General features: G+C 33.3%; 1 protein-coding gene across 1 annotated transcript in view; it reads left to right on the top strand.

Moving 5' to 3' along the window:
• Positions 1 to 15,043, top strand: part of MPDZ (multiple PDZ domain crumbs cell polarity complex component) — a 221,149-nt gene that overhangs the window by 119,165 nt on the left and 86,941 nt on the right. Inside the window, 1 exon segment of the mRNA XM_074282905.1 lies at positions 13,609 to 13,807. Coding sequence (XP_074139006.1) covers positions 13,609 to 13,807 — 199 coding nt within the window.

The following is a 15,043-nucleotide window of genomic DNA, read 5'->3' as shown; positions in this document are numbered from 1 at the left end:
AATTATTTTGATCATTATCTTGATCATAGTAGTTTTTCACAGTTGATCATCCTTACAATATTACTAATACTATATATAATGTTCTCCTGATTCCTCTCTTTACTTTGCATCAATTCATATAATTTTTCTCAGTTTTTTCTGAAGCTATCCTGTTCATCATTTCTTATAGCACCATAACATTCCATTACAATCATTACCACAGAATTTTGATATAACTTGTTCTTTATTAATAGGTGGATAGAGTTCCAGGGCTGTAGTCAGGAAGACTTATCTTCCTAAATTCAGAGTTGGCCTCACACACTAACTAGCCTTGTGACCCTGGGCAAGCCACTTAGCCTCTGTGTCTTAATCTATTAGAAAAGAAAATGGCAAACTCCAAATGAAATCACAAAGAGTCAGGCACAACCAAAACAACTGAACAACAAAATTTCTAAAAAAGTTTGTTGGGAATATACTTTTTTTTAAAAAAAGACCAATAATTCTCCCAATGAACTTTTTTATATGGGGAAAATAAGCTCACAGATAAGGATATGCAGGTTACTCTTGAGAAAGAAAGGTGTACTAACAACTACAATCAGGCTCTATGTAGGAGGTGGCACGTGAGCTGAGTATTACACAGTAATAAATTGAACTGTCTTCAAGGTGGAATTGAGGAGAGACGGTGTTAAGTTCACTGACGTGGGGAATGGAATATGAGTTCTGAAGAAAGCTAGTAACCAGTATACCTGTTGAGTTTTAGTAAAGAATAGTGAATGATAGTTATGTGAAATGAATCTGATAATACTAGCAGGAGACATTTTTGAGAGCCTTCAATGAAGACATTATATATAATTCTAGAAGCAATAAAAATCTAATGTTTAGAGCAACATAGTATATGTCTCATCTGTTTTCCATCATTTATACTAAATTAAACTTTGCACATTTAATTATGAAATAAGATAGTGGTTATGCTAAGAAAATTAAGTTGTGGAATTTTCCCCTAAAATGTGTTGTGAAAGTCTATTGTATTAAATTCTTGCATGAAAGTGTCCTTGAGTACAATATTTGTAGCTGAAAGAATTATATGGACAGGATTTTCCATTTATAAAATTTGGTCTGGACTTCAGTAACCCTAAAAATCCATGTGTATCTCAGCCTTATTTTTATAGGATTCAAAGTTTATTTCTGCACTTTTGTTCTCACAGTTAACCTGTGGAAGATGTAGAATACATGTTAAAGGGAAGGCAGGGAGTGGGAATGCCTGCCTCTGTCATTTTGTGTACTTGGGAAAATTGTGCAGACTGCTTAATCAATGATTGTACTCCACAGTTGGGGCAGGAGGATTATTCTCCTTTGCTGGAAGAAGATTACAAAAAAACCAAGCAAATTAATTCAAGGAACATTTACTGAGCATCAGTAACCAAATCAACTGGATCTGGTCTTCTCAAAGCAGTATATTGAATAACTGTTTTAATAGTGCCTAGTCATAACACAGTGCTCTGCAAAAGTAGGTGCTTAATTAATGCTTGTCAAATGAGTGAATTTATGAGTGTTTTAAATACATCAAGTATTTTGAAAGAACATCATTTAAATACCTCAAACACAATGCACAATTATCCCTAAACAACATTAAATTTGAATTGATAAATAGAAAACTTTAGCCCAGAATACTTGGGCATTTCAACCATTCTAAAATCAAACTTTGTTGCTATTGTTGCTGTTGTAATATAAAATAATTACTTGGATTTATGAAGTACTTTCTAATAAGAATAAGTAATTTCCTTTTCAAATATATAGAGGAAGCAAGATATAGTAGAAAGCATGTAAGAGTACTTGGGTTCAAATCCTAGCATTGTCATTTACTTCTTGTATAATCTTAGAATGAAAGAGAGAATAAGAAAGAGAAGGAGGAAGGAAGGGAGGGAAGGGGAGAGAAAGAGAGAGAGAGAGAGAAAGAAATAGAAAGAGTGAAAGAGTAGGAGGGAAGGAGAAAATAGATGACTTGTTAAGATCTAGACTGCAATAATTTCAATTTAAGTTCATGCAAATATCTTTTGAATAAAAGATTCCATTTTAAAAGAAAATCTTTCCCTAAAAGTTTTTAAAGTTATTTTAGGAGTATTAATTGCTTTTGGTCATTCCTAAAAACTGAATGCGAGCCAATATTTATCATAGGATCATAATTTACAAATTCATTGGTTCACTTATTGGACCTCTTCTCAGATTAATGTAAATTAATTAAAAAAAAGATACATAGAATTCAAAGAAAACCAAATATATTGAAATAGCTATCAGATTATTTAAAACAAATTCATGTATCTTTGATTTCTAAAACTTCTTTATTAAATAATACAAATTATTAAATTTAAGTGAACTTTAGCTTTCATTTATAGTATAAATGTATTTATTAAGAATTCTTTCTTCATATAAAGAGGACATTTCTCCTTTTTTGAACATTTCTTTTGGTTTTATTTTGACCAACATTTGCTATTTTTCCCCACTACAACCACCAACCCCCATTTGAATTAAAAAAAAAAAGGAAAGTAAGAAAGAAAGAAAAAAGAAAGATTGATTTCATAATAAATATATATAGCCTACCACATGGGCCTCATACAGAAATGTATATCTCATTGTGCATTTTAATTTAATCATCTCTTTGATAAATGATGGATGACATTTCATATTCTGTCCTTTGAACTCATGATTCATAATTACATTTCTTAGAGTTCTAACGTTTTTCAAACTTTTATTTTTCTATTAGGTTGTCATTATATATCTTATTCTAGTTCTCATTTTTTTTCTGAAACAGTTCATAAAGGTTATTCCAATTTCATCTTAAATTTTCCAAGTGATTTTTAAAAATGGAATAACAATATTGCATTACTACAATTTGTTTATCTATTCCCCAATAGGATAGCCACTTAAGTTCTAATTTTTACCTTTGTGAAAAGAGCGGCTATAAACAAATGCATATATACATGTATACACAAATATCATTCCCTTTCCTCTTTTTTTGATCTCTTTGAGGTATAGACCTAAATTATATATTATAGCAGGACTATGGTCCTTTCATTCCTTGGATTCTTTCTTTCTTTTCAAGTTCTCTTCCTGAACTTGTAGTATATCTTGGCTTGAGAAGATATTTTCTTGTGAAAGCAATATTTGCCTTGTTTGGAGTGGAGGTGGGGAAGAAATCTGAAGATTTGAGCAAAGGGGCACATCAAATGGAGCAGATAATCTGGCAACGATTAGATGAATGAGTTGTGACTGAGCTATTTATTTTTTGCTTCTCTGCTAAGGCCTTCTTTAATCACCACTTTAAGAGTGATAGCCATTTTGTGTTGTGTTTTAATATGTTATTCCTTTTTTACTTGAACTTCCTTTCCATTTTGAGACCCTGTTTTTCATTAATATGGCCATAACTTTGCACATACAGCTTTGTGGCTTTTAATTTTAAGTAAAAGCTAAATAAGGTAAGGTTTAATACAATTGAATGCTACAGCAGTGCCAACAAATTCATTTTATATCTGTCATTGTGTTCCTTTTAATATCACAACTGTGACTTCCAATAGCACCTTATACCCAAACCATGACATTGTTAGCTTTCTCTTTTGATTGAATAATCTATACCAAGATGATTAAGCACTTGGAAAAATGAAAGATAAACAGTGAAAGATAAAAAAAGAAAAATCATTGCTCTTCTTAATTTTGGGGGAAGCCTTTGAAGCATCAGTAGTTTTATTATTAAGTATTAAAGAAAAATGAGATGTTTTATTTTACCTGATATGAAAAAAAATTTCTTTTCTCTCCTTTATAATCATTTATTCATCCATGCCTAGACTATAGTTCACTTTTGAGGTGCTTTCCACTTGACCTTTTCATTTTCATTTTTTCTTTATGTTATCCATTCATTTATTAAATTAAGTGAAAGTTCAAAAATTCAACAAGTATTTATTAAGTACCTAGTATATATAAGACTTTTTGTTAGCTGCTTGAGATACAAGTGTAAAATGAATTAGTCTGTGCTCTCAAGGATCTTGTATTCAAATGGTTACAATGTGCACATATATAAGTAAATAAATATGAACAAAATAATTTTAAGATGATGAGAGGGCAAATAATTTAGAAGTTCCTAAATGTATTTATGCCAGAGGTAGGTTGTGCTTTGAAGTAAGTGAGGGATTCAGTAAAGCATAAGTAAAGAGCCCTAAAGATTGAAGACCCATGGTACAAAGTCATAGAGGTAGGAGATAGAATGTTGTCTGTGGAGAATAGCTCGCAACTTAACTATGATGTAGGATGTCTAACAGGGAATGATCTGAATTGTAATGTTGGAAAAGTAAATGAGAGTTTTATTGTAGAATGCTTCAAGTGCTAGACTGAGAATTTTGTATGGTAGTAGGAATTTGTCAGTGATTTTTGAGATGCAGCTGGCAAGGATATGGGGATATAGTGAGTAACATGATCAGTTCTATCATTTAGGAATATCTATTTGGAATATCTGTGAAGGATAGATTAGAATAATGTCAGGAAGACCAATTAGGAAAAGTGTTATAGTCTTGGTGAGAAAGAAGAGTCATAACTGGCATTATGTGTGGTGAAAAGTTGTTTGTGATTGATGTAGAAACAGGAAAAATAAAAAAGGAAACCAAATAAAGATTGAGGGATAACAGTGAAAGACATTTTGGTCATAAGTCTGACAACCTGGGTGACTGGAAGGTTGGTGATGCTATGAATGGAAATGAGAAAATTTGAATATGGAATGGGTTTGGGGGAAAATATATTGTTATTCTTTGGATGCATGATTGAGATGCTTTGAGAACATCCAGATAGAAATTCCCAGTGAATTGGTTATATAAGAATGAAGTTCAGGAAAGAGATTAGGACTTGGATATATAGGTTTCAAGTTCACATTTGCAAAGAAAATGATTAATTTAAACTATGGGAGTTGGTTAGCTTCCCAAATAAAAGAATATATGGAGAGAAGAAAAGCAAGCTAAAGACAGAACCTTGTGATACCTAAACCAGGTAGATCGAAAACTGAAAAAGAAAACTATAGACCAATTTCGTTAATGAACATTGATGCTAAAATCTTAAATAAGATATTATTTATTTATTTAGAATTTTTTTTCATAGTATATATGCATGAGTAATTTTTTTATAATATTTTCCCTTGTATTCATTTTTCCAAATTATCCCCCCTTCCCTCCACTCCCTCCCCCCGATGACAGGCAATCCCATACATTTTACATGTGTTACAATAAAACCTAGATACTATATGTGTGTGTAAATACCATTTTCTTGTTGCACATTAAGTATTAGATTCCAAAGGTATAAGTAACCTGGGTAGATAGACAGTAGTGCTAACAATTTACATTCACTTACCAGTGTTCCTTCTCTGGGTGTAGTTATTTCTGTCCATCATTGATCAACTGGAAGTGAGTTGAATCTTCTTAAAATCTTAAATAAGATATTAGCAAAAAGACTTCAGAAAAATCATCCCCAGGATAATACACTATGACCAAGTGGGATTTATACTAGGAATGCAGGGCTGGTTTAATATTAGGAAAACTATTAGTATAATTGACCAGATTAATAATCAAATTAATAAAAACCATATGATCATCTCAATAGATGCAGAAAAAGCATTTGATAAAATCCAACATCCATTCCTACTAAAAATGCTTGAGAGTATAGGAATAAATGGACTATTCCTTAAAATAATAACGAGCATATATTTGAAACCTTCAGTAAACATCATATGTAATGGTGATAAACTAGAACCTTTCCCTGTAAGATCAGGAGTGAAACAAGGTTGCCCACTATCACCATTACTATTCAATATAATACTAGAAACTCTAGCCTCGGCAATAAGAGCCGAGAAAGAGATTCAAGGAATTAGAGTAGGAAATGAGGAATTCAAATTATCACTCTTTGCAGATGACATGATGGTATACTTAGAGAACCCCAAAGACTCTGCTAAAAAGCTATTAGAAATAATTCTGAATTTTAGCAAAATTGCAGGATACAAAATAAATCCACATAAATCCTCAGGATTTTTATACATTACCAACACAATCCAACAGCAAGAGATACAAAGAGAAATTCCATTCAAAATAATGGTTGATAGTATAAAATATTTGGGAATATATCTGCAAAAGGACAGTCAGGAATTATATGAGCAAAATTACAAAGCACTTGCCACAAAAATAAAGTCAGATTTAAATAATTGGAAAGACATTCAGTGCTCTTGGATAGGCTGAGCGAATATAATTAAGATGACAATACTCCCTAAACTAATCTATTTATTTAGTGCTATACCAATCAGACTCCCAAGAAACTATTTTAATGACCTAGAAAAAATAACAACAGAATTCATATGGAACAACAAAAGGTCGAGAATTTCAAGGGAAGTAATGAAAAAAAAAATAAATGAAGGTGGTCTAGCTGTACCTGATCTAGAACTGTATTATAAAGCAACAGTCACCAAAACCATTTGGTATTGGCTAAGAAATAGACTAGTTGATCAGTGGAATAAGTTAGGTTCACAGGCAAGATAGTGAATAAAAATAGCAATCTAGTGTTTGATAAACCCAAAGATCCCAAATTTTGGGATAAGAATTCATTATTTGACAAAAACTGCTGGGAAAACTGGAAATTAGTATGGCAGAAACTAGGCATGGACCCACATTTAACACCACATACTAAGATTAGATCAAAATGGGTCCAAGATTTAGGCATAAAGAACGAAATCATAAATAAATTGGAGGAACATGGGATGGTTTACCTCTCAGACTTGTGGAGGAGGAAGGAGTTTGTGTCCAAGGGAGAATTAGAGACAATTATTGATCATAAAATAGAAAATTTTGATTACACCAAATTAAAAAGTTTCTGCACAAACAAAACTAATGCAAACAAGATTAGAAGGGAAGTAACAAATTGGGAAAATATTTTTACAGTTAAAGGTTCTGATAAAGGCCTCATCTCCAAAATATACAGAGAATTGACTTTAATTTATAAGAAATCAAGCCATTTTTCAATTGATAAATGGTCAAAGGATATGAACAGACAATTTTCAGATGATGAAATTAAAACTATTTCCGCTCATATGAAAGTGTTCCAAATCACTATTGATCAGAGAAATGCAAATTAAGACAACTCTGAGATATCATTACACACCTGTCAGATTGGCTAAGATGACAGGAACTAATAACGATGATATATTGGAGGGGCTGTGGGAAAACTGGGACACTAATGCATTGTTGGTGGAGTTGTGAAAGAATCCAACCATTCTGGAGAGCAATCTGGAATTATGCCCAAAAAGTTATCAAAATGTGCATACTCTTTGACCCCGCAGTGCTACTACTGGGCTTATATCCCAAGGAACTACTAAAGAAGGGAAAGGGACCTGTATGTGCCAAAATGTTCGTGGCAGCCCTTTTTATAGTGGCTAGAAACTGGAAAATGAATGAATGTCCATCAATTGGAGAATGGTTGGGCAAATTATGGTATATGAATGTTATGGAATATTATTGTTCTGTAAGAAATGACCAACTGGAGGAATACAGAGAGGCTTGGAGAGACTTCTATCAACTGATGCTGAGTGAAATGAGTAGAACTAGGGGATCATTATACACTTCAACAATGATACTGTATGAGGATGTATTCTGATAGAAGTGAATATCTTCAACATAGAGAAGAGCTAATCCAATTCCAATTGATCAATGATGGACAGCATCAGCTACACCCAGAAAAAGAACACTGGGAAATGAGTGTAAACTGAGAGCATTGGGTTTTTTTTGTTTTGTTTTGTTTTGTTTTGTTTTGTTTTGTTTTGTTTCTCTTCCCAGATTATTTTTACCTTGCGAATACAATCCTTCCTTTGCAGCAACAACAACAACAAAATGCGGTTCTGCACATATATATTGTACTGAGGATATACTATAAGATATTTAATATGTATGGAAATGCCTGCCATCTAGGGGAGGGGGTGGAGGGAAGGAGGGGAAAAACTCTGAACAGGAGGGAGTACAAGGGATAATGTTGTTAAAAAAAAAAAAAATACCTATGCATATGTACTGTCAAAGAAAATGTTATAATTATAAAAATTAATTTAAAAAAAGACAGAACCTTGAGTAATGACTATAATTAGGGTGTGGAAAGAAGATGATGTTTTAGTTTGGAGGCTTAAGAAGGAGTAATTAGACAGGTAGGAGGAAAATCAAGATAGGCAGTATTGTAGAAATTCAAGGAAAAAGATTGTACAAGAGGAAGGAGTGATTAACAATGTCAAAAACTGCAGATAGGTAAAAATGATGAGGACTGGGGCAGCATCATGAGGATGAAAGGGTTGGGGTGGAGGAGAGGCTTTTGGAATTATCCAGTTATGAGATCATTCTTCATCTTGGATAGAACAATTTCAGATAAGTAGTAGAGCCAAAAGCATAGTTTCAGGGAATTGAGAAGTGATTGGGAGGTGTGGAAAGGGATGCCACAAATAAATAAAACATTTATAGGATGATTGTGTTGGAAGGGACCACAAGTCATCTAGGCTTCCTTGTCATTTCACTAGTAAGGAAACTGAAGCAAAGAGAAGATAAGGAACTTAACCAGAGCTTAGTCAGCTGATAAATGGTAGCTGCCAACACAGGAAGTGAGGTTTCCTGAATCCTACTGTAAGGCTTTCTATATTTTGCCTGATAAACAGTAGCAATGTGACAATGTAGCAAAGCCTCTAAGTTGCCAGGGACCAAAACTTTTCTCTAAGACTAAATTTCATACAAGTTGCTCATCTATATGAAATCTGCATCAGTAAACAGTTTTCGTACTAAAAGTTTCCCATACTGCTGAAATCACAGGTTTAATAAACAAAAGATTACTATTGTTTCAGAAAAGCTAAATAATGTTAGAAAATGTGTGTTCAGGCTCTGTTTGCTGACTGGAGTATCTTTGTTGAGTTTTCCTATTTCTGTTCATCATTAATTTATTCCGTAGTTTTTATACAAGATACTATGCTAATTATTATGAAGGAGGAACATGAATGAATAAGATGCAGGAAATCACTTATGGATGTTAAGAACATCTAGGTGGCACAGTTGATGGAACACAAGACCTGAAATCAGAAAGATCTGAGTTTAAATCTGATCTCAGAAATTTACCAGCTGAATGGCCCTGGGCAAAGCACTTAACCTCTGCCACAGTTTCCTCAACTGTAAAAATGAGGATAACAATGACACCTTCCAGTATTATTAGATATGAAATAATTTATAATATTATTATATTATATAATATATATTTGTAGTATATATTATATTGTATAATATTAAATAATTTATAATATTAGATATCAAATATTTATAAAGAGTTTAACTTGCTGTGTGACATATAGCTCTATATAAATATTAACTATTATTATTTTGTATGGGAATATTTCATGGTGACAAAATAGCCCTGAAGAATGGGTATTACTTCATAGGCATATGATAAAGTGGAGTGGGAAAAAGAGAGAAAGAGAATTTTCAGCAGAGAGATGGCAGAGAGCAAAGGTACAAAGTTTAAAAAATGCCAGGTCTGTTTGGAAAATGTGAAATAAGAATAAATGGTAAAGTGGAACTATATTATATAAGACCCCAAAACCCAATGCCAAGAATTCAAACTTTATTATTTTATTGAGGAGTCATTAAAAGTTTTGAGAAAGATAATGCCATCATTCATTGATTTAACAACTACTTATTAAGTATTCTATGTGCAAAGAATTGCTGAGAATTTTGCATTCATGAAATTAAACTTTGCCAGAAGTCAAATGCATTACGTTTTATAAGAGAAGGATATGGCTAGAAAATACAGTCTAGAGATCAGTTAGGAAGGTATTGTGATACTGTAGGAAAGACATAAGAACCCAAATATTAATGAACATTTGAATTTGAGAAACATGATGATTATCAATAGATTTTAGTGATTTAATGGTTATTCTATGGTAATGAGAGTAAAGAAAAAGATAAAGTGTGCTAGAATATATTTATAACCTATTTGTGACTAAGATAACCATCTCTAGAGTAAGGGTGGGTAGTTGGGGGAAAAAGAAATTTACTTGACAATTTTGTTGTATATTTGAATGGAATGACAAATTGTTCATAGAAGATTTGCAGTTTCATATGCAATCATTTTTATTGTACTGTTATGAAAATATTTGTTTTATTCAAAAATTAAGAATAAAATATTAAAAAAATGTATAAAAGAAAGACATGATATATAGCAGTCAAACATTTGTAGAGATTTTGAGTTTGGGTACTTTCACAAGAGAAAAACCCATTGGATATATGTCATCTTTAAGAGGGGAAATAAAGTGAAAGTCAAATTATAGTGTGGAAGTCCAAGTAAATAGTATAGAGTATACTTTCAAAAATTTTTAATAATAGAGGAATGATATCAGATTAATTAAAGAGGGTTTTTGTTTGTTTGTTTTTGTTTTGTTTTGGCATGTAGTTTGTCAGTAAGCCTGCCACCAAGCACTTTACTGAGCTCTGATGATAAAAAGAAAGGAAATGATAGTTCCTGATTTCTAGGCACTCTCATTCTAATGAGGGAGAAAATGTGCAAATAACTATGTACAAACAAGATATTTATAGGATAAATTGGAGCTAGTCAATAGAAGGTTGTATCAGGTTTAATGTGGGTTAAGAAAGATTTCTCAGAGAAGGTGGGAGTTTGGCTGGAGAATGAAAGAAGCCAGGGAGTGCACAAGGTGGAGATGAGTAGGGGAGCATCAAATCATGGGGAACAGTTAAAGTAAAGACATGGAGAATGGAGATAGAATATCATCTGTGACAAATAGAGAGACCAGTTTGGCTGGCTCAGAGGTTATGGGAGTGGGAGTGATACTTTTTAAAGGTAGGGAGATATACAGGGGTCCAGAAGTACAGAATTGTTAAAAGCTAAACAAAGGAGTTTAAATATTTATCTGAAAGGCTAAATAGGGAGTTCCTGAAGTTGGTTAAGTAGGGAAGTCACAGAATCAAATCTCTGGGCAGTCCTATTTGGAATGGATAGGGGAGAAGAAGAGAATGCAGGCTTAGATAAAACAATGATTGATTATTCTTTGTGAGGCAGTCTTGCCAGCCTCCTGAACAACTAATTTAGAATCAGGATTTGAATAAGTCATGGAAACTGAACTCCAGATCTGTGCTTAGCATAACTCATAGTCTATGTGATGAGTTTAAGGTTTTGGGGTTCCTTTTTGTCAGTAAACAAAATAGGTCTAGATTTAGGGAACCAAAATGAGATTAGTGTTTCTGGTGATCAGGGAGTTAAATGGTATAATATAGTGGCAGTTTGGGGGTTCAGGGAACCAAATGGAGAGGTTTGGCTCCCCTACACCCCCTGGGATTTGGCACAAGGATAAGGGAGTTTTGGGGAACCTCCTTCTGGCGGCACAGATTCTCTGTAAAGGAATTTATTGACCTAAAAACCTAGATTGATAAAAGAAGTTTATTATAGGAATTGGGAAGTCAAGTTTCTAATAGAGAAATCTTAACAGAGAGGCATAGAGAAATCCTGACATAGAGGCATAAAGTCTCATTAGGGAAATAGGTGAGGATAAAGAGAGGGTAACACTGGAAGAGAATATTAGTCCAATGAGCAGAATTTTCCTTGGCATAGCATGGCATAGCCTAGCATATCATAGCATGGCATGTCAGGGCCTCTGCAAGGAGTTGTTCCAAGTTGGCTCTTTTTATCTACAAGCTGGGTTTCAACTTGGGCTATAATTTGAATAGAATTGAATGAGTCTCTTTAATTCAATAGGGTTAGAATTCTTTAGCTCAGGACTGAACAACCCCACCTAGATAAACCACTTTATCTGATTCTCTGGAGTGGTCTCTCACCGAGGCAGAGTTGAAGGAGATTTTCTCCTTCAAGGAGTTTTAGAGTTTCGGGGTCACTTCTTCACATGTGCTGGACCTGAATTGACTGAATTTGTCATTAGTCTCCCAACCTCAAGCATCTCTCTCCAATCTATCTTCCAAAAGCCATCAGAATTACTTTCCTGAAGCATGAGTCTGACCGTGTTATTCAGCCTTCTTAGTAAACTCCAGGGACTCCTTGTTGCCTTAAACAAGCAATATAAAAAGCATCAAATAGAAAATCTTTTGTTTGTTATTTAATGCTCTTTATGTCCTAGTCCTTTCTTACCTTTCCAACCACTGATCTTTCCTCCCAATCACATACTCTAATATCTCACTTACTTGGCTTTCTTTGTTTTCCTTGCACGGGATGTCACCAGGCTGCACTGTGCCTAGAATGTTTTCTTTCTTCTCCTTCATATAGAAGAATCAAGATTCATTAAAACAACAATAAAAACACTTAGCGTGATCTTCCCTGGTCCTCTCAGCTTCTAGAGCCTTCCCCCATAAGGTTACATTCCATCTAATTTGTACGGGTCTTCCATTTAGCAATTTATCTGCATGTTGTCTTCTCCACTGAATTGTAAGCTTCTTGAAGGAAGGGACAGCTTTTTTTGTTTGTTTGTTTATTTTGTTTATGTTTGATTGTTTTTTGTATCTCTGGCATTTAGCAGGATGCCTGATATAAAACAAGACTTTGTATGTTATTTGATTGCTGTTTCTTATCCAACACCTATGCAGAACAGCTGGCTTTGGCCTTTTTCATGACTCCTTAGCTAGGAGTCATGGTAATAGGGCTGAAAAAGAATGGTTTGGTCCCCCATGCTTTGCTAGTATGAGCTTTGGCCATAACCCTCTCAATCTTAATTTCCTTTTTTTGTAAAATGGGAATATTTTAGTGCTCAGCCTTAGTGTTATTTTGAGAAAGTGCATTGTAGACCTTGAATACTTACAAACATGTGAATTATTATCATCATTGTATCTGTAATTTAAACTGGCCCTGGTGTTGCACATTTCAATTCAACTTCACCTAGCATTTATTAAGTACCTTCTATATGCAAAATACCACATTAGAGGAGGAGTAGTATAAGGCAAAAACAAAAATAGTTCTTGTCTTTGAGAAATTTGTTTTTTACTGAGGAGATTAAAAATAAAAAAGGGAGAAGTAAATGCTAACTGATTTGAGTCCTAAGAAACTTATTATCAGTCCATTAGAAATGGCTTGCAGTAGGAGATATTGCTGCCTTTGTTTTGTTTTGTTTTGTTTTGTTTTGTTTTGTTTTGTTTTCCCCTTTGGTCAGTGTAGTTGAATCAGGGGAATTTTCTCAACATTGTCAGAAAAAACAATTTAGGGGATGATGTTTGAGTTGTGTTATCTTCTTGATTGGATAGTCAAAGGACTGCATGTTTTGTTAACTGATCTGTTCTATGATAGAGATCCATTTAGTTTTTAAAATTGTGAATATTGAACATTTTATCTTTAGTAAAACTTCACTTAAAATTAAATTAGAACAAATTTAATTTGGGATTAAATTAATTTAAAAGTAATTTAATTTAAAAAAATTAAATTAATTCCTTCCCCTGGTAGTTGGATGGCTTCCCCCCTTCCTCAATTGGCTTTAAATAACCTAACAAAAGCCAGTTTGTTCTATCATGTATAGTCCCCATTTAACTAAAATATTAAAAACTTATGTATACAACAAAATGCTTAATTTCTGTTTTTTCATAGGGATGACAGTAAGTTCTAACAAAGATGGCTCAGGAACCATAGTTCGAAGTATTATCCATGGTGGAGCAATCAGTCGTGATGGTCGAATTGGTGTAGGGGATTGTATCTTATCCATTAATGAAGAATCTACCACCAATCTAACTAGTGCCCAGGCAAGAGCCATGTTAAGGAGACATTCTCTCATTGGATCTGACATAAAGTAAGTAAAGAGTTTTGAAAAAAAATTAAAAACAGAAAGGCCTATATAACTTGAAAAATGTGAGGATTTGAAATCATTAAAATTTGTGCTTTTCAATTTTCTTTGAGTTATAAATCTTTCAATCTAACATTTATTAAATATTAATAACCTAGTAAATTGTATATTTTAAATGTTTTGTCATGTTTTTACACAGTCATTTCTCCTTAGATACCTGATACATTTCATTGAGTTTTATTTAAAAAAAAAAAATCATTGTTAACTATTGCATTCCTTACTTTATTTCTCTTTCTAACTGCACAACACTAGCTATTTATATTTAAATACTGCTGTTTTTTTTTTGTTTTGTTTTGTTTTTTTTGTTTTTTTTGTTTAACTTTAGCTGTACTTTGAGGATATGTAGCCCAGGCCTTTTCTACCCCTCAACCTGTCACTGAGAAAACATTGGAAGTCTTGGTGACTGGGCCCTTGATAAATTCCACAAGTGAGGAGCCCCTGAAGAAAAAACAAAAAACAAAAACAAAAACAAAAACAAAAACAAAAAAAACTGGTTTGAGTTTTAGGACACCCATAGATGTAGAGTGCTGAAGGAAGTTTCAGAGCTAGAGACCTTGATCAGTCTCTAAAACAGATCTGAAAGAATCTTCCTATCTCCCAATGTAATCTCTTTAGTCTACCCTTATCTAAAGACCTAATCCTATCCTGCCTCTGGCATAACCTTTTTGATTTTGGTAGGTCTTGTAAAACCGAAGGAAGCAAACAGAAACACTTCCAGCCTCATTTTCCTTCTCTATCAAACAAAGGGGTTCAATTAGATAAGCTGTGAGGTACTTTTTAGATTTATAATCCTAAATAATAAGTATCCTTAGAGGACAAATTTTTAACTTTTTTAGCTTCACTAAATCTGTCATATGATGTGTACTTATAAAGTACTGAGCCTGATTCCTTAAGCCACATCCAGATCAGTCTTTTTTGTTTTATAGCCACTAATTGCTAAGGGCACAGCTTGTTTTCTTTCATGAAAGGCAGCCTGGCTTAATTGTGATGACTAGGGGCCATTGAGTCAGAGGATCTGAGTTTGAACCCCATTTTTTCATTTGCTACCTCTTTCAAGTCACCTTTCTTTATGTCTTGGCTTCCTCATTCTTATTGCTGAGAATCTTCTGATCTTACACATTGAAAGCATTTTTTTTTTCCTGTATAGGGAATATAATAGTGCCAATCTGATGTTCATAAGCA

This window comes from Sminthopsis crassicaudata, chromosome 1 (assembly GCF_048593235.1).
Source record: "Sminthopsis crassicaudata isolate SCR6 chromosome 1, ASM4859323v1, whole genome shotgun sequence".
In the NCBI taxonomy this organism is placed as follows: Eukaryota; Metazoa; Chordata; class Mammalia; order Dasyuromorphia; family Dasyuridae; genus Sminthopsis; species Sminthopsis crassicaudata.
Note: the sequence above shows the minus strand (reverse complement) of the source record. Positions and strands in the feature narration are given on the sequence as shown.